The sequence below is a fragment of the Rhinopithecus roxellana genome, chromosome 8, assembly GCF_007565055.1.
Source record: "Rhinopithecus roxellana isolate Shanxi Qingling chromosome 8, ASM756505v1, whole genome shotgun sequence".
Lineage (NCBI taxonomy): Eukaryota > Metazoa > Chordata > Mammalia > Primates > Cercopithecidae > Rhinopithecus > Rhinopithecus roxellana.
Window position 1 is genome coordinate 80,384,801 of NC_044556.1, and position 24,442 is coordinate 80,409,242.

The window sequence follows — 24,442 nt, forward strand, 5'->3', positions numbered from 1 at the left end:
AGGAGAATATAGAACTACTCAACTGCATTACAGATTATTTCCATCTAGGTAAACCAGACAGAATACCTGTAGAAGGAAAGCTCATTTCTAAAATTGAGCAAATCCCAGAAGTTGTTTTCTGTGTTGTTCATTCAAAAATATAACTGACATACCTTTAAGTTTCAGGAGGTTTACTAACTAGAATCACTCTATTGCCTATCCTTACTTCAGTAGAGTGCATTTGTACTTAGCAGATGCTGGGTCACTACATGCAATGCCTATGTGCCTGGGTTTATTGTGACATGCTAGGAATAAAAGAGTGAATTGATTCTCAGGGTCTGGAATGGTTTTGCTATAACAAATGGACCTCCTCCTCAAAAGAAAGTCAAAACCCCACAAAGACAAATCCTATAGATTGTCACTTGCAGAAAATCTTTAACCAGATATTTTATGAGCTAATACAAAATGCATCTGGATATTTCTTTGTAAACCTCATATTATTGAGGACACTGTGTAATTCTTCATTTGAGATTTACTTCTTATCTTATTTTGTGGAGACACCATCTGGCAAGCCCTGTCACTAATATGGACATTAAACTAAAGATATTTCTTAATATAAAAAGAATCAAATATAACAGCAGAATTTCCTTATGTAAGTAATGTTTACCTATTGTATATTAAACATAAACTCCACAACTTGAATTATAAAAGCAGAGCATGTAAAATAATTATTTAAATGTTATGTTAAATAAATAACTTTTCCCTTGCTTAGTCTTATAATGCCCTGCCATTTTGGCTCAAATAGGATGTGGCTAAAAAGATGCGTTTCTTGTTATGAGTAAAACAGATAATTCTCTGTTACTTGAAATAGGTAATACTCTGTTGAAAAGTGTATAAATTATTCCTATGACTCCTTATAGAGTAAATTCATTCACCACATATTTATTGGGTGACTTTTCTTCACCAGGTAGTTTTCTAGGCATTGGAAGATACAACATGTAGAGTGAACATGATAGACATTGTTCTTGTCCTCAGAAAAAAAGTCTAGCAAGACACATTGTACTACACATGCAATGATAATGAAACAAGAGAAATCCAATCATCAGTGAAATATCAGGTTTTGGAAGTGCCTGGCAAGGACACCAGCCTAGTCTGGGAGGGCAATGAATGATTCTAGCAAGACACAACATTTAAACTGAGACCTGACGAGTGAATAGTTTATCACATGTGGCAGGTGAAAGTGTGTTGATGGAGGCTGGGTACACAGGGGAAGGAGTGTTTCAGGAGCAGGAACAAACACCATCTTATAACAGCTCCATGGTAAGACAGTGTAAGGCACACATGATTGGGACTTAGTGTGTGACCAGAGAAGTGGCCAAAACTAAGCCTGGAGAAGCAGAAGGGGCCACACGTGAAGGGTCACATAAGCCATGGACTGTATCCTATGACATAAGGAATCCATAGGAGATTTCAAGCAGAGCAAAATAATTTCAGATTTATACTTCAGAAAATCCCTTGGGCAACAATGTGTACAATGAGAAGAGAGGAATGAAAACTGAATTCACAGAATCTATTATACAAAGTTGATTGTTAGGAGAACAACTGTAAATGAAAAAATGTAGACTGTGTTTGACGAGGAATAAAGAGCTGAGGATTCTTGAACATGTGTTTAGGCCTTCAGGTTTACCTTATTTCCTCCTGATTCATTTTGTTGGATTCTTTTAGAAATCCTGTTATGATGACAGAGGAGCCTCCGATGTAGCAGTTTCCCATACTATTTTGAGACTGTGATAACCAAATACAATATTTTGCATTTTGGATCTCTTTTTATCACTTGAAGCATATTTGTAAAATAGTCTTTACAATGTTCTTGTAAGCCACTCAGATTTTATTTTAAATGTTTACATTTATTCACTGAAGCTTTCTTTACTAAAAATCAATCATTTTTTTGTGTGTTCTTTACTTCTCTTCCCAATTTTCCTGATCCACAAAAGGATGTATTTATCTTGAGAGAACACTTTCTATGGGTATTGACTTGCCCTCCCTGTCATGTCACATCATGTCAACAACTAAAATACTGATCCTAAATAAACTTATAACTCTTCCTTATTCAATTCATGACCACTTGTTTATTTTACATTCAAGTTGCAGACTAGTCCCATGTTGACTTCAACTGAATAATTAGCTCATGGATATCATGAAAGAATTTGTAACTCAGACCAGCTTGGACCACACATTTTAGGAGGCAAGAACTAGAGTTCATGACCCAGGCATGTCACATGCTTGATTCTTTACGTAGTGGTGAGTTCCCATTGAAGTAGTTGCCACCTTGTCATTTCTTGAGTAGATCAGAGCAGTTGATGGCAATTCTGTAAATTGGAGGAATTGTTTCCATTTTCTTTAATAATTGCTGTTTGACATTTGGTCCCAGGGCAACTTACCTTTCCCTAGTCTCTAAATTTCTCCACTAACCAAAAAAAAAAAAAAAAAAAAAAAAAAAAAAAAAAAGCCTTTTTCCTCTAGCCAAGCAATGACTAATATCACATATTGGAAAATAAAATGTATATCCACTAGTGTAGTCCATAGATTTGACTGTATTTGCCAGACTACTTATTTGAAGCCACCAAATGGTAATACAGTGCTCTAAAAATCAAGAAATCATTAGTCTAGCACAGAGTACCCAGACATGCTTAAGTTATTAGGGGACAATTCACACTTAGAAAATGGGCTCTGGTTTCTTTATAATTAGATATTTTATGACTCTTTATAAAACGTAAGAACACAATTTTCTTTGAAATTATATAAAAATGTACCTTAGACAAATGAAATTACCATACTCACTTAGCTTTTTCATGCAGTCACGAAGTCTGGTTTCCAAGCTCAGTACTCTTTGATGTAGTTCCTCATAGTCATAGGCACCAATTTCCTCCTGAATTCCAGTGAGGACGGCAGACAGATTCCGTATTTCCTCCTTGAACTGGGTGATTAACTTAGCATCTGTTTTGTACTGTTCCAGCACAGGGATCAAAGGCAGGAGCTCATCCATTTTCTCTTTCAACTCCTGTGAAAAGCAGTCTATTGTTCCTGAGAGTCATTTAAAACAGATCATGCTGCTCTGTTCCTTTTATTATGATACTTAAAGGAAACTATTAAAATAGCTTCAACATTTCTTATTGATTTTTGGTTGAAATTAGGTATTTTGTGAAAATTTAAGTGGTCATGTGATGATTAGTAGTAAGTCCATCTATTTCAGCTTTTCCATACAAGAATCTTTCTTTAATGCTTACTTTTCTACAGCAAATGTCTCCTTATTATAATTAGAAAAACTTGCAATAGTAGAAACTATGGGTTATATACTATCTCGTTTTCTGGTAACATTTTACATAGTGAACGATGTATTATCTAGTTAAGAAATATAAGCAGAATCCATCTTCTAATTATGAATTAAGTTTGGATAAAGTGAAAATAGATCAAATACCCTATGATTGTCCAGTTGAGTCTAATCATCCACCTACTAAATATCCATGTTACGGGGCACATACAGAAAATTTTGGACTCTGGATCAGCTTTTCTCTGACACTTAGAATTTTTCCATCATGGCCATCTACCAACTTTGTTTTTCCTTTGTGCTCAGGTATTCCTTGATCTTTTAAATACCAATTTTAGCACAACTTCATTATGACGTAAGTTTAGAAAGTATAATAAATCACGTGAAGCTTCCCAATGCTCAAAGAAATGTATGTTACTGTTTACTATTTTGAATTATTACCTATACTTCAACTCCATTTATTTTACCATAGATAATTTAGAGGCCGTCATGTATGGCAGAATTGCTTGCCCATGTAGTGAGTTAACTCTTTAAGAAACCAAAGTGTGTAATTTATGTAACAGATGAGCCAGTTACACACAGTTGTTTGAAGCTGAAGCATTGACTTTCATCCAACACACAGACACACACAAATACACACACACACACACACACACACACACACACACACACGAAGTGTTTGTTGTCAAGCAGTATCCCTCACCCCTAGCCATAACAGGACTGAAGTATGCCTACAATTTCACCTTGAGTTTCTAGACATGTGACCTTTACTTTTTTCTCTTTAACTTCATAGTAGTGGATAGGTGTATATATGTATTTCAGGAGTTTGATTCAATTATTAATTTATTGGAAATAATATCATTTGTGGAAAAAGTTGCCCCTCTTATGATTATTTGAGAATAATACATAGGTGCTGTCAGAAATCATACTGTACACTAATGTAAGGAGCTGAAAATTGCATTTTTAGATTACATTCAGGAGATGTTATTACTATAAATGCATTAAAACAGCAGGAGCTCCCATTGCTGCCCTGATTTATGGGCTTGAGTTTCTTGTGGGGAAATTTCCACTTGCTCTGTAAGTTCAGAATCTTTGAATTTGTTCACATGTACATATTGAGTGGGAGGCTATGGAGAGACTTAATAATGAGAAAGATTCATAAATATCACAGTCAAAGGCAGAATTGCAGAGCTTTGCTCATTTTGTCAGCTCATTTGGAAACAGACTTATTAGAGTATCTTGCAGCATCTCTAAAGGAAGACACAATTGTTTCATTAGGATTTTAATGAGAATATTTCTGTTAGTATCATTTTCTGTACATTATAACAACTGTTACAATCAAAGGTTTTACATTGTACCATGGGCATATTTAAAAGAGAGCAATTCAATGTGAAAATGCTAGTAGTTTTCTTCTCCTTCAATTCAAAACTAGGTATTTAGATTTGTTAATCTTTTCAACAATTCCTAAGTTGATGATTGGCAATCAATAGTGAAACTCTGGAAACGTATATGAGAGCATTGGAAAGTCCACCCAATGCTCATATCAAATACTTAAAAAATTACAGTAGAATAGCATAGACCTATGTTTGCTAATCTCTTCTAAAATTTCACTTTCTACTATGTTGCTTTTTTATCCAAGTTCTTAGCTAGAGTAAGCCAACATCAATCTCTTCATATAAGAATGACAATCTCAAGTATAGTAGTTGCCATAAGCTTTCTATCTGAAAGAGTGTAGAAGACAAAACCTACTTAACATTCTTGATAAGATGGAAATTGTGTATCAGAGGGAATTTTTTTTTTTTCTTTTGAGATGGAGTCTCGCTCTGTCGCCCAGGTTGGAGTGCAGTGGTGCGATCTCGGTTCACTGCAAGCTCCACCTCCAGGGTTCACGCCATTCTCCTGCCTCAGCCTCTTGAGTAGCTGGGACTACAGGCACCTGCCACCACACCTGGATAATTTTTTTGTATTTTTAGTAGAGACAGGGTAGGAAGATTTTTTAAAAAGTATTCAATATTGAATTTACTTTGGAATGTTCCATTTCCTCTTTTCAAGTATAGTACTAGCATCTAGAACAAAATCTAACTCATGGTAGGTCTCAACAAATAAATAAACTCCACAAATATATGTTGAGCACCTAATTATTATTATTATTTGTAATTCAGAGACCTAAAGTCTACTTGGAGAAGCAATGCAGCATTAGTATTAGGAGGTATAAGTCTGGAGATGGATTTTGTATGTTGAATCTTGGTTCTCATGCATATTAGATATATGTCTCTGGACAAATTACTCAACCTCTTTGATATGGTTTGGCTCTGTGTCCCCACCTAAACCTTATCCCAAGTTGTAATGCCCACATGTCGGGAGGGACCAGGTGAAAGGTGAATGTATCATGGGGGCGATTTCTCCTATGCTGTTCTGATGCTGAGTGAGTTCTCATGAGAGCTGATGGTTTTAAAGTGTGGTACTTCTGCATTCATGCTCTCTCTCTCTCTCTCTCTCTCTCTCTCTCTCTCTCCTGCTGCCTTGTGAAGAAGGTGCCTGCTTCCCCTTCCACCATGATTATAAGTTTCCTGAAGCCTCCCCAGCCGTGCAGAACTGTAAGTCAATTATCCTCTTTCTTTCACACATTACCCGGTCTCAGTGCAGATCTTTATAGCAGTGTTAAGAATACACCAATACACTCTTTGTGCATCAGTTTCCTTATTTTTAAAATGGAAATGAAAATAGTGCCTGAGTTACAAGATTGTTGTAAGGATTATACAGTTAATATACTGAAAGTGCTTAGAACTGTACTTTGAATATGTATAGTATTCTGAAAAATCATTATTATTATCATTACTGTTATTTGGATTTTGACATATAACTTCAGCATATACTTGGAATACATGAACTAGGAAAATCCAAGTCATTGTCACAAGGTGCTGCTGCCTGAAAATTGTTTTCTTATCAGTAGCCTGCTGATTTGCTGCTAGGCAATTTATAGGACTAGGCACATTATTTCCTTGGGGTTTATCTCAGTTTTGTATCTTTTTTGTTTCTTAGTTTCCTGTCTTCTGTCAAAAGTTCCCAAAGATGCACATGCTTCATCATGCATTTCCCAGCCCTGTCAACCCTTACACTCTCAAGCTGTCCTTTGGCTTTGCAGAATTCTCACTGCATTGTCCATCTGTGCCAAACAATCTGAGCTCCTCTCCTCCTGACTAGTTCCTTCTGGGAACGCTCTTCCCACACCTAAGGTGCCAGCTTACTATTTTCTACTTTGCCGATGACCTCAGCATTGGGTTCACATTGTTATTTTACCATCTACACTCTAACCCTGAGCACTGAAAATTGACATAATAAATCTTTTGGTTTTCTCGACTCTCCCTATAATTTAGTAGTGGAGGGATAGGGTCACTAGTACGAAACTGCTTTCTCATAACTCTTCTCCTGGTCTTTTTAAAACAAAATTAATTGCTTCTCCCTTTGCACTCATAAGTAATGTTTATACCTCCATTCACCATCAGTTCACCTGCCTGTTAGTTGTCTTTCATAGAAGAGAGATTATGTATTATACATCCAGCAGAGGGGCCAGTCGCACCTTGTGTGTGGTATGCGCTCAATAGATATTGGCTAAAATTAATTATTTTGCCCTTCAACTTCATATTCTTCTCTGTTTACCATTTATCCATAAGTTTCCTATTTATCCGGTTCAAACATACTCTCATTTTCAATAATCTTTAAATTTAAGTATATTCTCAATCTTGCTCTAATTTGTCCTAATTTCTTAACCTGCTGGCTTTGCTTACTTCTCGCTTCTATTTAGACCTCATGATTAATCACTTCAGTCCCCTCTCTTTTCAATACCCTCAACTTTCTTGCCCTTTTTTTCTTCTGTTGTGACCTTCTGGGTAAAAGTTTAAAACGAGTTCAGGGTGTAACCCTCTTCCACACCTCTTTACTCAGTCTCTTGAGTACCACTGAAGAAAATTACAAAATCATGAAACTTTCTGCCACATTCAAATATGTTATGCAGAGACTCAGTTACATGTTCCTCACTAGCTCCCCACCAGAAACCATTATGTGTAGGAAGCACTCCTTTCCTTTCCAAGGACTTGAATTCAGATCCACTCCCTCAACATCAGCCGTGAATCTCACTTCCTAATTCACAAGAAAACTAGAGGCTATTAAGTGGGCAACCACAGTGTTTTATAAACTATGGGCTGTGCCTTGGTAAGGCAAATGGTTTACTTTTAATGAGAGCTCAAATTGCATTAGCAGGCCAAGAGTTTTTTCTTAAAATTCATAACTCTTTCATATATAGTTAACAAAAGTCCACATAGCATGATTTCTTTCTCCATTTTCGGTATTTGTAAATAATTGCCAATAAAATACTTAAAATCTAGAAAAATATTTGTATAAATTTATGAAACAACTCTCTCCATATGCTCATATTAATGGCATAGTTATCTCTTTAAATAATTTATACCATCTACATCTTTCTTCATATTAGCAGGGCATAAAACCATTAGAGAAACATTTATAATTTAATTATTAATTTTCCTTGGGGAAATTTTCCTTGTTTCAGAAACTCCACCAAACTCTATAATGATGAAGCTTTTTTTATAGCAAGGCTTCTATGTCTTCCTACCAGCTAATGGTCAGTTTCAGTGGAGAGATGACTGAAATCCCTATGAGTCTTTTACCTTGCACATATAAGCCAATGCATAGTCATTTCTAGCTGAGTGCCCCACTGCTGTCCATCCCATTCCGTGTCTGATTTGGATTGACAAGACTGCAGAAGTCAAACCTACCTGAAAATGCTTGGTCATAAGTGTCTTTCGATCATCTTCAATCTGCCGAAACTTTGCCTTCAACCCTTTCATTTGGGTTTCCATTTTTAAAACATACTGGAAATCTCTCTGAGTTCTCAAGTTTAAGACTTCAATAGACTGGGACATGTTCTGAACCTGTTAAACAAGAATATTGTCTGTACATTATTATCTGTTTGCAGGTTTGTGTAATCACTAAAAAAATAGCAAAAATGTCGTTAACATAAAAACTAGAAGTGCCAAATTCATAATTGCATTCCCATATGACACATTTTCAGAAGAACAATTCTTCATGATAAACATTTAAACAATTCAGCAAGAGAAAATTATACCTAGACAGGAAATTTAAAAATGGGCATTCTATCATTAGAACTGACTGAATATAAATGAGTTTAATACATTAGAAAAATAAGCTTAAAAAATAGGATTTTCATTTTAAGGCTTTGTAAGCTAATAACACCCCAACCTGTTAAATGTCAAAATAAGTTGTTTCTCTAAATACTAATTCTAATTTCTTAAATATCTAGAATGTTTAGCAATTGTGGATGGTAGTGAAGAGTTGAAGAGGCCTAGAATGCATTCATTCTAGCTCAATAAGTTCTTAATGGGTCTGAAGTACTCCCAGAGGTGAGACTGAATTGACCAAGACAAGTAGCAGTACTAGAAGACTCCCTAAATTGGACAGCATGGTGTTCGAGGAACCTGGAAAATGGTAACTGTATCAAGTGCTTGGTAGACAGGTCTTAAACACATTTTAAGCCAATGGCACCATCCCAGGTTCGCTGAACCCTGGGCTATTTAGAAGTAAAAGAAGAGGCAACCTATAAAGCATGCAGAAATGAGAGGAAAAAATGACTGGTCTAATTTTTGTAGCAACAAAAGTCTGAAAACAAAGAGAAAGCATCTAATAATGGGGGATTTGTTAAATAGAGAAATAGAATATGAATGACCCATTATAAAGAATAAGATAGATCTCTCTTACTTTGGTATTACCTAGGAGCTTGTCAGAAACGCAAAATCTCAGAAACGCTCATCCAGAACTACTGAATCAAAATCTACATTTTGTCAAGATTCCCAAGTGATTCCTATGTCTATTAAAGTTTGAGAAGTACTGCTCAACATGGAATGATTTCAATGAGGAAAAGCAAACGTAAAGATCTTTACATAATTTCATCTTTTTTGTTGCTGTTGTTGTCGCTGTTGTTTGTGAGATGGAGTCTCACTCTGTCACCCAGCCTGGAGTGCAGTGGTGTGATCTCAGCTCACAGCAACCTCCACCTTCCGGGTTCAAGCAATTCTCCTGTCTCAGCCTCCTGAGTAGCTGGGATTACAGGTGCATGCCACCACTCCTGGCTAATTTTTGTATTTTTAGTAGAGTCGGAGTTTTACCATGTTGGTCAGGCTGGTCTCGAACTCCTGACTTCAGGTGATCCACCCATCTTGACGTCCCAATGTGCTGGGATTACAGGTGTGAGTCACCGTGCCCGGCCAATCTGTTTATTCTAAATCAAATACACATACTTGCACACACACATAATCAGTAAAAAGCTATTTTCATTGAAAAAATGTGAATTACAAAGGGATGACTTGTTCAGACACAAGTTTTTGTCATCAGATAAAGTGACAATGCTTAATGGATCAACCAGATGTAAAGGTCCCGTAGTTGGTACATTCCTTAGAACTATACTATTGGCAAAAGGTAATGAATACTGCCTTGGCCTGCCTCAGTTCTTTGCCTTTTTTTCACCCTTTTCTATTCCCTCTGCTGTCTTGATCCATCACCTTGCCCTATTTGAATCCTGTCCTTTTAGGACATAATACAGTCTGGCTTATCTTAAAACTAATTGTGTTATGTGAGTGTGGGGTAGGGGTAAGGAAGTGGCTTTTCCTCTGTGAGCTCCATGAGGTTAGAAGCTGTGTCTTACTCATATCTCCCATTTCCAAAACCTTACACAGAACCAGGCACAGAATAAGTGTTCAATAAATATTTGTTGAGTGAAATTATCTGGGTTTGTAATAGTAATAATAAGTAATTAGAATTTTAAGGAGAGTCTTCCTCCTCCTGTCTCTGGTTAAGCAACAGCATTATAGGACTATAAGTATTTCTTAATTTACTAAAAGTTTAATATTCAGAAAGCTTTATTTTTATTTTTTAAAATATTTAGTCTAGCACAAAATTACTAAGACAACATTGAAAGCACGGTGACGACATTGTGAATAAATGCAATGCTTTCAACATAATTTTCTAACTTCATTTGTGATTAAACATGAATAAGGAAAATCCATTTGCATTAAATAAAACTGTCTACCTATTTACATATGCCATTTGTCTGTGAGGACACCTATCATTAGCATAGCTGATATACTGGAAATAATTCTATGTACCTGGGCCAAGTCCTACAATTAGAAAATGATGGGAAAGATAAGGTATTCTGGATAAAGTTAAAATAGACTGTCTTTATTTCTGCCTTTGACTCACCCCATAAAGTTAATTTTCAATTTCATTTGTGTTACAGGAAAATGCACTGAGATAATTTTTGCTAAGACTTGATTGTGACCTATATTGCAGAATCATGTGTAATTAGAGGAGCTACATTAAGGGTAATAGCTAGAGCTAGAGCTGTCTAATTGGGCAGGATTTGGCTTCAGGTTGTCTTAAGCATCTCCTGCTGGCTGTACCTAAGATTGTTTAGTTTCCCACTGGCTATGGAGGCCCACAGAGCATCAGTGTCCTGATGATACAGGAGACTGGATACCCATGACGATATGTATAGGGAAGGAGAACTGTTTGCTATGTTCGCTCTTTTTGTTGGCTTATCTCTGCGGTTGTTCTGTGATTCATCTTTCCAGAGGTGTTTCTGTGATTAGGATCTCTCAGCATAGATTGGTAAGTTCATTGTCACCCTTCCCGGATAATTTTTTTGGAATTTTTATTTATTCTGGTTCTTTGTTTAAATAAAATATCTGGGGATTTTCTGAACTTAAACACAAATTAACTTAGATTTTCAGTCTCACTCATGATTAGTGCAGCTACTTGAAAAAAAATTCTATTAATTAAATATGTTTGGACAGCCTTGAGTTTAACACTTATAAACAGATGTCTTGACTGTAGGACTTAACAAAACCTTTAGTAGTAAACTGTGTATTAGAAATCTTCAAGAGTGAAATATCATATACAATGTTTCTTAAATTTATGTTGTTGGTGAGGATGATGGCAGTGTCCTATTCAAAAAATCACACTTTAGGAAATACTGACTTAGATAATAGAAGACATCTGTAACTTACAGGGAAGCTACATAGTTAACAAACAATTTTTTTTAGGTGAACAATTTTAGTTTTGGCATACTAAGACCTGAAATACTGTGAAACCAATTATATATTTTTTTCTAATATTCAATAGTATAAATACTTGTTAAAAATGGTAAACAGAGCATCACTTAAATAAGTGTAGATATACCAACGGCATTTTGTATGATACTGGTATAGCATTGAGAAAATGCAAACAGACCTGTTACAGCCCACAACCTACTGATTGAGTGACACTGGAGTTTTCAACCTGAAAACCACCAGTTTTCTTTCATATAAACTTAGAAAGATAGCTACCCCTTCTGCAAGGATTGGATGAAGTGGATACAAAACATAATACAAAAATATACTAATAATGGGAACTATTGTTGTGAATATTGTTTTTATTAACAATATTCCCTTCTATATGACTAAATCAATCTTTTTGGTTAAAAGTGAAGGAGGTTCTTAAAGGTCATGCTCTTGTTTGCCCTTTGGTGCCTTGCATGTATGTGAAACTATAGAGAGATGAGCAAGGGACTGGCTCAATCTGAAATACTGTGATATCCCAGACATCTTTTCTTTGGATCAGTGCAGCAAACCAGTGCTACTTAACCTCCTTCAGGCCACTGTAAAAGAGTGCACACAATTTCCGATTCCTTTGTTGCCCTAAAACTACCATATGGTAAATTTAACACATCTACCTTGTAATGACTTCAAATTTGTTAATACATTTTGTGGGGTTTTTTGTCATTTATGTATTAATAACTTTTGAAAAGCATGATGTTCTAGAATTTCTTGAAAACATTCAGACAAATTACCTGTTGGATGACAAATTATCTGTTGGATGGATGAAGTGGTCATATGAATTTCTACGATTATTTTCAACCAACCAATATAATGCTTTCATACATTTTTGCTTTATTCATCTTTCACTAATTCCCAGTTTATCATAGCTCTGAAATACATTTCACTTTGAACCTGTAAAGGGAATTATCCACCTTTTGACATTTATACTTTACTTGAATTTTTTCAACTGATTTTTGAAGAAATGTTTGAGTCTATGTGTAGGTGTATCTAACGCTGTACTGGAAAATAGCAACACAGAAGATAAAGTATGGTGTCTAAGAAAATCTCTCACCTTAGTTTATGTAGAAAAAAAGGTATTTCTGGGTAGAAAAGAAGATTGGTGAAGAATGTTGATTATCTGAAGGGAAATACAATTTAACAGAACAGCAAAATTGGATGTGAAAGATTAGATCTTTTTACTAATGTAAATAATTTCCCTGGTAAACAAACAAAATTAAAATATATATTTGAATTTTTATATAAATAAAAAATCAACATTGGAAAATAAACCCAAGAATAATCATAATTCTTGCTCTGTCATCCAGGCTGGAGTGCAGTGGTGAGTTCTCGGCTCATTGCAACCTCCACCTCCCAGGTTCAAGAGATTCTCCAGCCTCAATCTCCCGAGTAGCTGGTATAACAGGTGCACACCACAACGCCCAGTTAATTTTTGTATTTTTAGTAGAGACGGTGTTTTGCCATGCTGGCCAGGCTGTGTTGCCAACTCCTGGCCTCAGGTGATCCACCTGCCTCAGCCTTCCAAAGTGTTGGGATTACAGGCGCAAGCCAGCACATCCGGCCTTGTCATGGTTTCTATTAGTCAGATGCCTGCTAGCTGGAGTCATTATTCTGAACGAAAATGACATATGCTCTTGTTGGAAGACAGATATTGAGGAAGCTGAAAGGATGGGATCTTACCATAAAAGGAGGCTTAAGAAGAAAAAGCCAATAGGTGATGATAGCTTCAAGCAGAGGGGAAGGAGAAACAGACTACGCTTTGCATAAGCACATGAAAAAAATCTTAAAATCTTAGAGCATCAATATACTTGCAAATAATATACAAAGAGGAAACTTATTTTCACTATATAGCAGTGGAAGAAAGTCACCATGGCGGCCTGAAATTGTGTAAACAAGAAGTGTCTCTATTAAAAATAAAACTTGATGATTTCATTTTTCTATCTTCTCTTCATTTTTTGTTAAAAAGTTTCTATTCAATGCTATAAATGTGTGGGTGATCATGAAAATGACATCATACAGAGTGAATCGTTAAACATGATGACCTCTAAAACACATACTAATTTATCTTATTATTCCTAATGACATTTAGAATCCAAACACGTCATATTTCCATAATCTGGCCACCCCAGCTGTCTTACTACATTTAGAGCCCAGCACGGTGAAAGTCTGAGTGAGAATATTTGACAGAACCATTCATTGGTTTTCCTCCCTCCCAACTAAACATAAATAACCTTTCATGAGCTCACACTTATGTGTAAAAGAGAAAAAATCAAAGACATTCTGCGTTTGATTGTTATGAATCCATATTAAGTAAATTATGGAGAGAATGGTATTGAATGAAATTGAAGTGCTTAATGTTAAAAGGAATGACTTAGAGAATGATGATAAACACTTGGAATTATTCATTATCTGTCCAGATAGCTTGCATATCACATGCAATTATTTTAACTTTCTTGCAAGGTTTTCATGGGATTCAAAAGTTTGAGATCCAAGAGTGTAGTGTGACCCTGAGAGTCGAACTGAATTTTTGGCTTCAGAATAAGATGCTTTTTTTATTTCTTAATGAGATATTAACTAGAGATTAAGATATATGGTAGAGAGCCAGTCTTAAGGTGCCAAGGTTAGAAAAAGTAAAAAGTCATAGAAATAGGACAAGGACAATAGCAGGAAGCTTGAGGTAACCCTTTCAAGGGCCCGAAAAAAGCTTATTTGAGAAAGGAGACAAAAATTGAAAGAATCCTCTTCACTATTATCGGCTCTGCCATACTTCCTTTGCAAAGAATGGTGGATTTTACTAAAAACATGCATAGGGGACACAGGACACCTACCTTTTCCAGTAGTTGGCGAAGTTGCCTGCTTTTGGCATCCCGGGAACACAGGTTTTGTTCCGGAGCAACAACTGTGCAAATGCACCGCCCATCAGGATCTTGAGCTGAGCTGTACACCTGCCACCCTTCTTTAGGACTAATCTGAGTCTGAGGAAACCAATGGGAAACATAAAACTCCCGTTACAGGATAAAGAGAGTGTTGGTTTGTAGCATTTCAAGTGAAACACTTTTTTGATAATTTAAGTTTGTGTTTTTATTCTTTAAAGTTAGCAGAGAGATATTAAACAATTTACATAGGCAGCACAGCTTCATTCAGTATACCCTCCTTATCAATGTCCAAAACAAGATCCTTTCTCGTCTTTAGGTGCCATATTAGTAACTGATTTTGATCTCATACTATATCCCAACGCTTTTTCCATATTGTGATACTTTAATGCAAGTTTAGAAGCATCTAGTAACTACTTCATCACATATGACTAGTCTTTCTACATAAGATCTTCTTAACAGTAAATGGCAATTACTAATATTAATATATTATTTTCTAATTACAATTCATGTGTGACATTCTGAAACAAAGTCCAGTTTCAGGGAGGTTTCCTATATATTTAAGGCTTAATTATTAATAAAGTGGAAAAGAGATCATTGATGACATAAGGTAAAAATAATTAGACCAGCACTATTTTGCAAGAAATGCAGACTCTTAGAGGACTTAGAGTTTTTGGCAGAGTCTGCCAAATTGATTTTCCCTTCTGTGAACTTATCACTCTACCTTCTTAGAACTCAAGTGTGAAGGGGTGGTATTCCAGTTCTACTGCAGTTTTTCTATGATTTATGCTTCTAGATTTATCTTCTGTACCATCCAACAGAAACCTTTAACCAAATCAGTCTGTGTGTGTCGTGCAAGCATGCCATGTTGATTCACGTCTTTGTATGTCGCTCATTTCATTTTTCCTGCTCGGAATGCCTCCTTCATAAACCATCAGTTTATTCAGCCCTTGTGATTTCTACCTGTTGTGAAGAAATTGTCTGTACTATTCATTAGGTATTTAATGTATATTGTCTAGAATTGTCATTTGCCTTTCACATATCTCATTTCAACAATTAACTTATATCCAGCTTTTTCTTTTTTTTTTTTCAGACAAAGCCTCACTATGTCGCCCAGGCTGGAGTGCAGGGGTGAGATCATAGCCCACTGCAGCCTCCTGGGCTTAAGCAATCCTCCCACCTCAGCCGATATCTCAGCTCACTGCAACCTCTGCTTCTCATGTTCAAGTGATTCACCTGCCTCAGCCTCTTGAGTAGCTGAGATTACAGGCATGTGTCATCATATCTGGCTAATTTTTGTATTTTCGGTAGAGATGGGGTTTCACCGTGTTGGCCAGCCTGGTCTTGAATTCCTAGGCTCACCTCAGCCTCCCAAAGTGCTGAGATTACAGGAGTGAACCACTACACCCAGCCCAGCTACTAGAAATGTAAATATTTCCTATTTGCCCTATCAAGTAGACTCTGTCAAGCACAAAGATGAGCATTATTATTTTTTATCAAATCATTTTTTAGCAAGAACATCAATAGACTTCCAAATAATGTACACCAAACTTATTTTCATAAATAAATTTCAGTGGAAGAAAGTTACCACATGTAGACTTGAAATTCTATAAACTAGAAGTGTCTGTATTAATAAACTTGATGGTTTTATTTGTCTAGCTTCTCCTGATTTTCCATTAAAAAGTTCATTTCATTATATAGATAGAAGCTATTTTAGTAGAGATGTATTTTGCCATGTTGGCCAGGCTGGTCTCAGACTCCTGACCTCAGGTGATCCACCTGCCTTGGCCTCCCAAAGTGCTGAGATTACAGGTGTGAACCACCATGCCAGGCCAGGAGCAAATTCTTAAAGTAACTAAAGCATGAGCCAGGTTGACTTCTTTCTCCACAGATTTGCCATAATGTGTGGAGTCTTCTGTCTATAGAGTTCGCAGTAGAACAGACACAATCTCCTGTATACTTTGTCCTAGGTTCCACCTCATAATATACCATAAACCACCACAAAGGTCTTTTTCTTTTGAAAGCTTCAATGATAACTACTTCTAGGTGCTGATAGGCCTTCCAGCAATAAGCATGAGCAAATATTGGGAAAGTTAAAAATTATAAACTCAAAAAACTCATGATGATAACACAGGCATTGTCTTTGAACTATTACGTAAAGCAAATGGCCCCAGACATATCTTTTGAATGTCTTATTTTCTAACTCCTTTAAAAAAATTAGTTCAAAGAAGTGTCCAATATTGCCTTTTATTTTTGGGGGTCAGACTCATTAACATTCTCCACATCCCTTCTTTCTAGCTCTTATGCCTGAATATCCAGTTAGGATAGAAAGATGTACTTAAAATTACACATTATTCAAATTAAATAAGATCTTAGAGATTACTGGGTTAGTTTTTTAATTTTTTTTTAAATGCAGGCTACCCACAGAATGGAGATAGAAACAGCTTAGCAGAGTAATTTTAATGATATAATTAAAAGTTCAAGTTGAGTAACAGTATGCGATTGATATATCTGGACATAAGCCCTGCAGTTTTTTTTTTTTTTTTTTTTTGAGACGGAGTCTCGCTCTGTTGCCCAAGCTGGAGTGCAGTGGCCGGATCTCAGCTCACTGCAAGCTCCGCCTCCCGGGTTCACGCCATTCTCCTGCCTCAGCCTCCCAAGTAGCTGGGACTACAGGCGCCCGCCACCTCGCCCGGCTAGTTTTTTGTACTTTTTAGTAGAGACGGGGTTTCATCGTGTTAGCCAGGATGGTCTCGATCTCCTGACCTTGTGATCCACCCGTCTCGGCCTCCCAAAGTGCTGGGATTACAGGCTTGAGCCACCGCGCCTGGCCAGCCCTGAGTTTTAGCTGGGCTTCTCCTAACATTGGACACGAGTCTAAAATATGTCAGAAAATTAAGGCTTGTCACTAGGATAAATTAAACTGTTGGACAAAGGATGAGGGGCCACCCAATTATCATATTAAAATTTTTTAACAGCAGTCCAAACACTGATTATTAAACCTGGCAGCATTAATATTGATGTGCACTTGCCAAGTGTTTGGCTAACTAGTGTGGAGCTCATCATGACAGAACTCCATGTCAGTTGCTCTCTGGAACCAGGGAAGTGGGAAAGGTGAAGAGGGTTTAATGTTCATTTAGCATTTCCCCTGAAGTGTCAGTTCAATAAAACTAAAGACTCCAGACTTGTTTGTACTTCCAATTGTCTTATTGTAAGAATCAGTGAAAAGAGCCATGACCTTCTCTACTACAGAGTTACTTTGAATGATCTAAACTATAAAAAGTCACCTTTTTGACAAGAAAAAGGTAACTCAAAAGAGGAAAAAGCCTAATAGAAAAGATGAGTGCTTGATAGTCCTGTGGGGTTTTTAGAGACCTCTGTGTTGGGGTCAGTGATAAATAAAAGAAGCTTTATGAGTGTTTCTAGTGTTCTCTTTTAGAGAACCCATGCTGGCATTGAAAAGAGAATCAAAATAAAACCACTAAGATCTTGGATGGAAGGATGTATTTAGATGTTTTTTGGATACCCGTAAGAAAAGACTTGCTCTAATTTTAACTTATAAGAGCAATTATTCAGGTGTCAATAAAACATACAATAATAATAGCAATCATTAATGGAGTTCTATTCATTACCTGGCAGTTCATATGTACTATTGCTTTTGAATATTATAAAACCCCCATGGATTAGGTGGTGGTATTCTGCCCATTATACAGATGAGGAAACAGACTTAGAGACACAAAGGAACTTCTTCAAAGTCACGCAGGGAGTATCAGCGAGTAGGGAGGTTTATGTAAATCTGCATTTTAAGCAGACCTGGGCTTTGTACTCAGATAGTCTTATTTCAGAGACTGAAACTTTTTTTTTTTTTTTTTTTTTTTGAGACAGGGTCTCGCTCTGTTGTCCAAGTTGAAGTGCAGTAGGGTGGTCTCAGCTCACTGCAACCACTGTCACCTGAGTTCAAGTGATTCTCCTACCACAGTCTCCTGAGTAATTGAGACTATAGGCACACACCATCTCGCCCAGTTAATTTTTTTATCTTTTTGGTGATGGGGTTTTAGCATGTTGCTCAGGCTAACCTCGCACTCCTGGGCTCAAGCTATCTACCTACCTCAGCCTCCCAATAGAGATTGAAATTTAACCACCACACTATACCATCAATTATTTTAATCCCCTTTCATATGTAATGATTATAACCTTAGTAGCATTTTCTGAACTGCTGTGAAGCTCAGTGCTTAGACCTGGAGCGTACATATAGTTTATTGGTACCCAAAGCATTAATAATCACAGTGATTACTGATGCAGTTCTCTTTGAACCTTTCGTGTTAATTGGAAGAACTAAATGAAGTATTGAGCAGTTTTTAATATTGTAAAACTCATAAAATATTTAAGAATGCTCTAAATAGGAGAATTAAAATTATAATTTTAACAATTATATTTCAGATCTGGATTATTTGCTTATAACTTAATTACAAAGCTGTGCTTTATAAATATAAAGCTACTGTATGACAGTTCTAAAGCTTCAGGGGCTTTGTAATAGGAAAGAAGGATCTTGAGGCTTGACAGGTAAAAGTAAAAAATAATCAAACTACCTTGCATTTCAATAGATTTTTTGCTCATAAAATACTTTCTATTGTTTCAGTCTCACTTATCCTTAGAAATAGACAGTATTTACATTTACTTATGAGGAAAATGGAAACTAAGACTCAAAGAATTTAAACATGTTTTTCCAAGTCATCCATTTAGTTAATCCCATATATAGGACTTATACCAGCTTTCCCCAGTTTCTAGCCCAGAGCTTTTTATGCTCATCCTCTTTGGATAAATGTAGATAGATCATCTATGTCCATTCACCAGTAACCATAAACACTGCTATAGAGAAGACAGGCCCTACTGTAGTTGATGAGAAGAGATGTACCCAGGCAGGTAGAGGGCATTATCCAAACAGTATGGAAACAAGTAGCCATTGGTAACCCAGAAGAACATATAGCAGTAAAGGCTCTGCAATATATAGTCAGATATTCCTGTGGAAGGCACGGCAATCATTTATCAGGGTCTGGATGGAGGGAGAGGCAAAATAAGATAATTCTGATCCTTTGAACAGAAGAAAATCAAGAGATTGAATATTGCTACATTTTCTGTATTATGCTGATTTTCTGGGTATTTCATAAAAAGGACAAAAAGGGACATAGCTACTGAAAGTGGTGTACAGATGGAGGAAGTAAAGCCTAAATAAGTCTGTTTATTAAAGCTTATTTGATTTAGAGTGGAGATACCTGCGTGATGAAAAATCTCTGATAAATTTTCTGTCTGAAGATAGGCTTGGTCCCAGAGAGTGACATGTGGTTTAACATGCTAATGACTTCAGTTGTGGAGACAAGAGAAATGTGAGGACAGGAATTAGAGAGATGTCGACAGACCACACCAAAAGAAGCTGTGTTCTGGAGGATGTGTTAATAAAGATGTCACTGCATAGTTGCTATTACTTGTAAGAATACTTAGGACTGAATAAGAAATTCATATTCTTCACTGAAGGAAACCTCCAGGCTTTAAGAAAAAACAACTATAAAAGCAAAATAATAATAATAATAATAATTAAACAAAAACCAAAGACATTATCAAATTTAGATTAGGGTGTAGTGGCTCAGGTCTATAATCTCAACACTTTGGGAGGCTGGGGTGGGTGGATGGCTTGAGTCCAGGAGTTTGAGACCAGCCTGGGTAACAGTAATGAGACCCTCATCTCTAGGAAAAATACAAAAATTAGCTGGGCATGGTAGCCTAGTCCCAGCTACTCAGTGGGGTGGGGTGGGGGGTCGCTGAAGTGGGAGGATGGCTTGAGCCTGAGAAGTCGAGGCTACAGTGAGCCAAGATAGTGCCATGGCACTACAGCCTAGGTGACAGAGTGAGACCCTGTTTCAAAATAATAATAATAATAATAACAATAAATTTAGGTTGGTCATCTCTGCTCATGCCCTTTGGAAATCACAATGACTTACAGTTAGGAAGTTCCTTAGAAGTCATATTTAGTCCCATGTCTTTCCACACAATGGACCATCTCCAAATTCTCCTTGTGTTTCCATTTGACCTCTGAGTGAAAGGGATTTCACTACTTTACAGGCAGCCCCCTCCACTGAAGAAAAGCAGAGGGGCATGAGCCGAACTTCTCTCTCTACAGTTTTCCTTCTTTGGCCCTACTTTTGCTTCAGAATAAATCTACTAGAATAAATAAATCCACAGAATAAATAAAACTAGAATAAATCTACTCTCTTATTCATGTGATGATTCTTCTATAAGAAAGCAATGATCATATTCTCTGTCACCATCAAGACTTGCCATTCTGTTCTCTCACCTGGCTCCCCTCCTTAATTTGTTCAGTTGCCCTATCACAAAATGAGCATTACCTAAGAGTTTAGGGAAGAAAAACAGAATTTTGGGGAAAAAAAACAGTCATGGACAAATCAGTTAAATCAAGTATCTTCATCCAGGACTAAAACACATTGGTTGATTGAGGTTAAGAAAATTAGAAGATATTGATGACAGTTCATTTCAGGGTATTCTACTCATTTTACATAACTCTAAATTGACTAACTCATCTAAGTAGTTATTCATGAGGAGAAGCCAGCTAGACCTTTGAAAATGTACCAAAACAAATGACATGCCCACAGGTTCCTTCGAGGCCTCTTTCCACCACAGCAGTTGGGCTGACTATTTGAGAACAGCGGGTGTCTGCTGAATGTCCTCAACTATTTTAATTGCTCCTTCCAGGGTCTTCCTGGTGTGAAGCCCACAGCGTGGGGGATTTCTCAGAAGCTCAGCCTCAAGGGGAAGTTACTCTGCATTCAAGAGACGCTCTAGAGGGAGCCTGAGCCTTCTGAGAGCTAAGGCTTCCTCTGCTCAGAAACCAATGCCTCCAAAGGCTGGTGGGCCCAGTGGATAGATTGGAAGGGGAATAAAACAGAAAGAAAACAGGGCCAACAAGAAGCATAAAGGAATGTTTCAAGATTCTGAGAAAAGCAAGAGGGAGCTTATTCCCCTAAGGAGCTATATTTAACTATTTACTAATAAAAACATCCTGGAAATTTAAAAACCCCTTTCAGCTTTTGAGATAATCAAATGTGCCCTGTTTCAGAGGCACCTGCCATAAATTGAATCAATTGCCATTTAATGATTCAAATCCTATTTTTCCTGGTTTTCTTTTTCCAGGTCATTTGAAACTATCATTCTAAAAAAGGACTATGATCATATTTGTGTAAATCTCCTTTTCTTAAACCATCGAATTCATGTTAATCTGTTTTTTTAACCTCTGCATATTCCATGAACATTCAGATTTCAAGACCTATGTGTGCGTGTGCGTGTGCATGTGGTATATTGCAGGCTCATCCCATTCATACTGTTTAAAGTGAGAACATGGAATGAGAAAACTGATGAGAGGAGCTGGTTTACTACTTTACAGCAATACCTAGTGAGCCAGGGAGCTGTCAACCCTTCCATCTAAGGGAACAGTTTTGCTGGCCCTCCATGTGGAAGCAGCAGTAAGAGTCCCTTGGAATTATTTGAGAGGCAGCAGGAAGAATCCCCTAAGCAAAAGAACCACTTTCACTGCTTTGCCACATGCCTAAAATGCCAACAAAGGAGGATTTTTTTTCTTCTTTACAAATGCAAAAACTTTGGGAATGGTTATGACATAATTGAGAGTATAGCTTTTCTCCAACTCTGTGAGGCAAGGGAGATGAGAAAATACACTTTAAAGGATGAAAGTGTTGGTGTGTAGGAGGGAAAGAAGAAGAATCCGGGGACATGGAAACAATTCGAGAAGGGTAGTGAGAACCTAGTGGGGCACCCGGGACCAAGAGGACCAATGACTGGCAAAGGCAATGGTGAAATGACTTTGTTCAGTAGGGAGGTAGTCATGTAACTTGGTCCTACACTTGGCTCTGGCATTAACCAAATGGGAGAAATCTGATTGGTGGCTTACATATTTCTAGTTAGTCTCCCCACTTGTAGAATAAGGACACTGAATTAGATCAGTCGTATTTCCAGCTAAACTCTTGAGAGCCCTAAGATTTCTAAGGAGATATCTTGACTGAGGCAAGGAGTTGATTGTGTGAGGAGATAACACATGGTGGAGGTCCAGTAAATGCCTCTCCCAATCATTTATTATCCGACCCACGACCTCTTTTATATTATGAAATTTCATTTTGTTTTATTGAAAAATATTTATGTAGCACATGCAAGATTTAATTTGCACAAAAAATCTGCTGCTAAAAATAATATGAACATAACTGGCTTGATGGTTTCTAAGATCCTTTCCACCTTTCTATCATTAACATTTTATGTTCTTAGTCTAAGAGATACTGATGCATTCTTCTTCACCATGGGAATCTTAAAGTATGAGCACTCATTTGGATAATTAGGGAAATGCCACAGGCATTGCTCTTCTGTAAAGTATACTAAAAATAAAAAAAGAAACATCTAAAAAAGGTTTTCTCCATTCCAGTGAATACCATTTACTGATTTATTATCAGTAGCCATAGTGCAAACTTTTCTACATTTTCTGTTTTTGTTCTTTTCTTTTCTTTTATTTTATTTGCAAAGAGGGGGGATCAAAAGTAAGAATTGTCTGTCAAAACATACACATACATACAACAATGCTTTATATTTTTCAACTAACAATTTTTCAGTCAGTAAGTAAAGATATTTTATTCACTTGCAACATAACTAGAAATCCTAAGAGAATCGTGTATAATTTTGAAAATTTGATTCTCATCAGTCAACAATAAAAAAAAAATAACCAAGCCAATGTCTATATACACAAAAAAATACATGTGAGAATCAAGGTGCCAAGTTTGAAATATAACTCATTCATTAGTACCTCAGTTTGCATTCATTATCCTGCATGAGTGAATTCAACAATGATGTTGCTGAAATCAGGTACTTGGACATTGAAAAAAAAATTGGCTCAGTAAATATTAGATAATATAAATCTATGTTTTGTAATTGTTTATTGATGTCTATCTTGTTTTCTTTATAACTCCAAATATCATTTACATCCTTCCTGTCAGGGCCACTTCATGCAGGTAGGGAAGAGAATCTCAGCAATGGAGGCTCTGGGGTTCCATAAGTAACCTAAGGGAAATGAAAATGTAAAAGCAGGTCAAAGTGTGGCTTGTATGTGCTCTGCTGGTGCCGTAAACACTGGGAGATTCTGGAAAATTATGTAATTATTTGGTCAGACTATTAAAGTTAAGTAACATTGGTTGATAGTTTATTATTAGCAACTATAATAAATAGCACTTGGAAATGGAGGGCTACTTTTCTTTTCATATCTAACTTTTTCTGATCCACTGGAGTAACCCACATGAAAGTGAAAACCCCTAGTTTTGCTTCTGTACCTTTTATTTCAGGGCAGAGGAATTATTTTCTAATAAATTCCTTTTATTTGAATTTGTGAATTTCTATTTCAAAAAACAATAGTTTTCACTTTTTGTTTGAAATGTCGAACATGTTGCTCACTGAACGTTGCTTCAAACTATCAGGAAACACTTTGTTAGAATGTAGGGAGGATTAAAAAGCCATTAATTTTAGATGAATGAAGATTATACAAGATAGTCTTGTGATAGGAAGTCTTCATAAAATATTAAAAATACACGAAGATGTTTTTATCAAGTTAGTTTTCTATTGTTCATGTTTCTTAGCTTTCTTAAAGGAATTTTGGGCAGGCTTTAAATTGGTTAGTTTTTTAATGCATTTATGCTTAAAAGATGTTAGTTTCTTTGAGTGAATTCATTGCAAATAATCACAGGCATCGCATTCCAAGGAAGAATCTGCTGTAGTAAAACTAGATTTGACAGAATATACTTTGTAGCTTACTTTGTGGGAAAAATTATGAAGATTTTTACAGATATTAAAATAAGTAAAAGAATAAGAAACAAAACATATGTATATATTTTTAAGATTTGCCCAAGTTTCCAAGTAATATAGTTAAAGCTTTTCATCCTTAAGAATTTAATGACTCTAGTATTCTCTTTCATAGCTTACTTCTCAAGCAGTCCATTTTTGGGGTGTAACTATAAAGTGTT

At 36.4% G+C, this 24,442-nt stretch overlaps 1 protein-coding gene across 3 annotated transcripts in view; it reads right to left on the reverse strand.

Annotated features, from left to right (window-relative positions):
• The window catches only part of OLFM3 (olfactomedin 3), a 207,082-nt gene that overhangs the window by 19,243 nt on the left and 163,397 nt on the right, over positions 1–24,442 (reverse strand). For all 3 annotated transcript variants that reach the window (XM_010360615.2, XM_010360616.2, XM_010360614.2), the window contains 3 exons: positions 14,319–14,465; positions 8,101–8,256; positions 2,821–3,040 (listed from right to left, as the gene is read on the reverse strand). In XM_010360615.2, the coding sequence (XP_010358917.1) occupies positions 2,821–3,040; positions 8,101–8,256; positions 14,319–14,465 (523 nt within the window). The remainder of the gene's footprint in view (positions 1–2,820; positions 3,041–8,100; positions 8,257–14,318; positions 14,466–24,442) is intronic.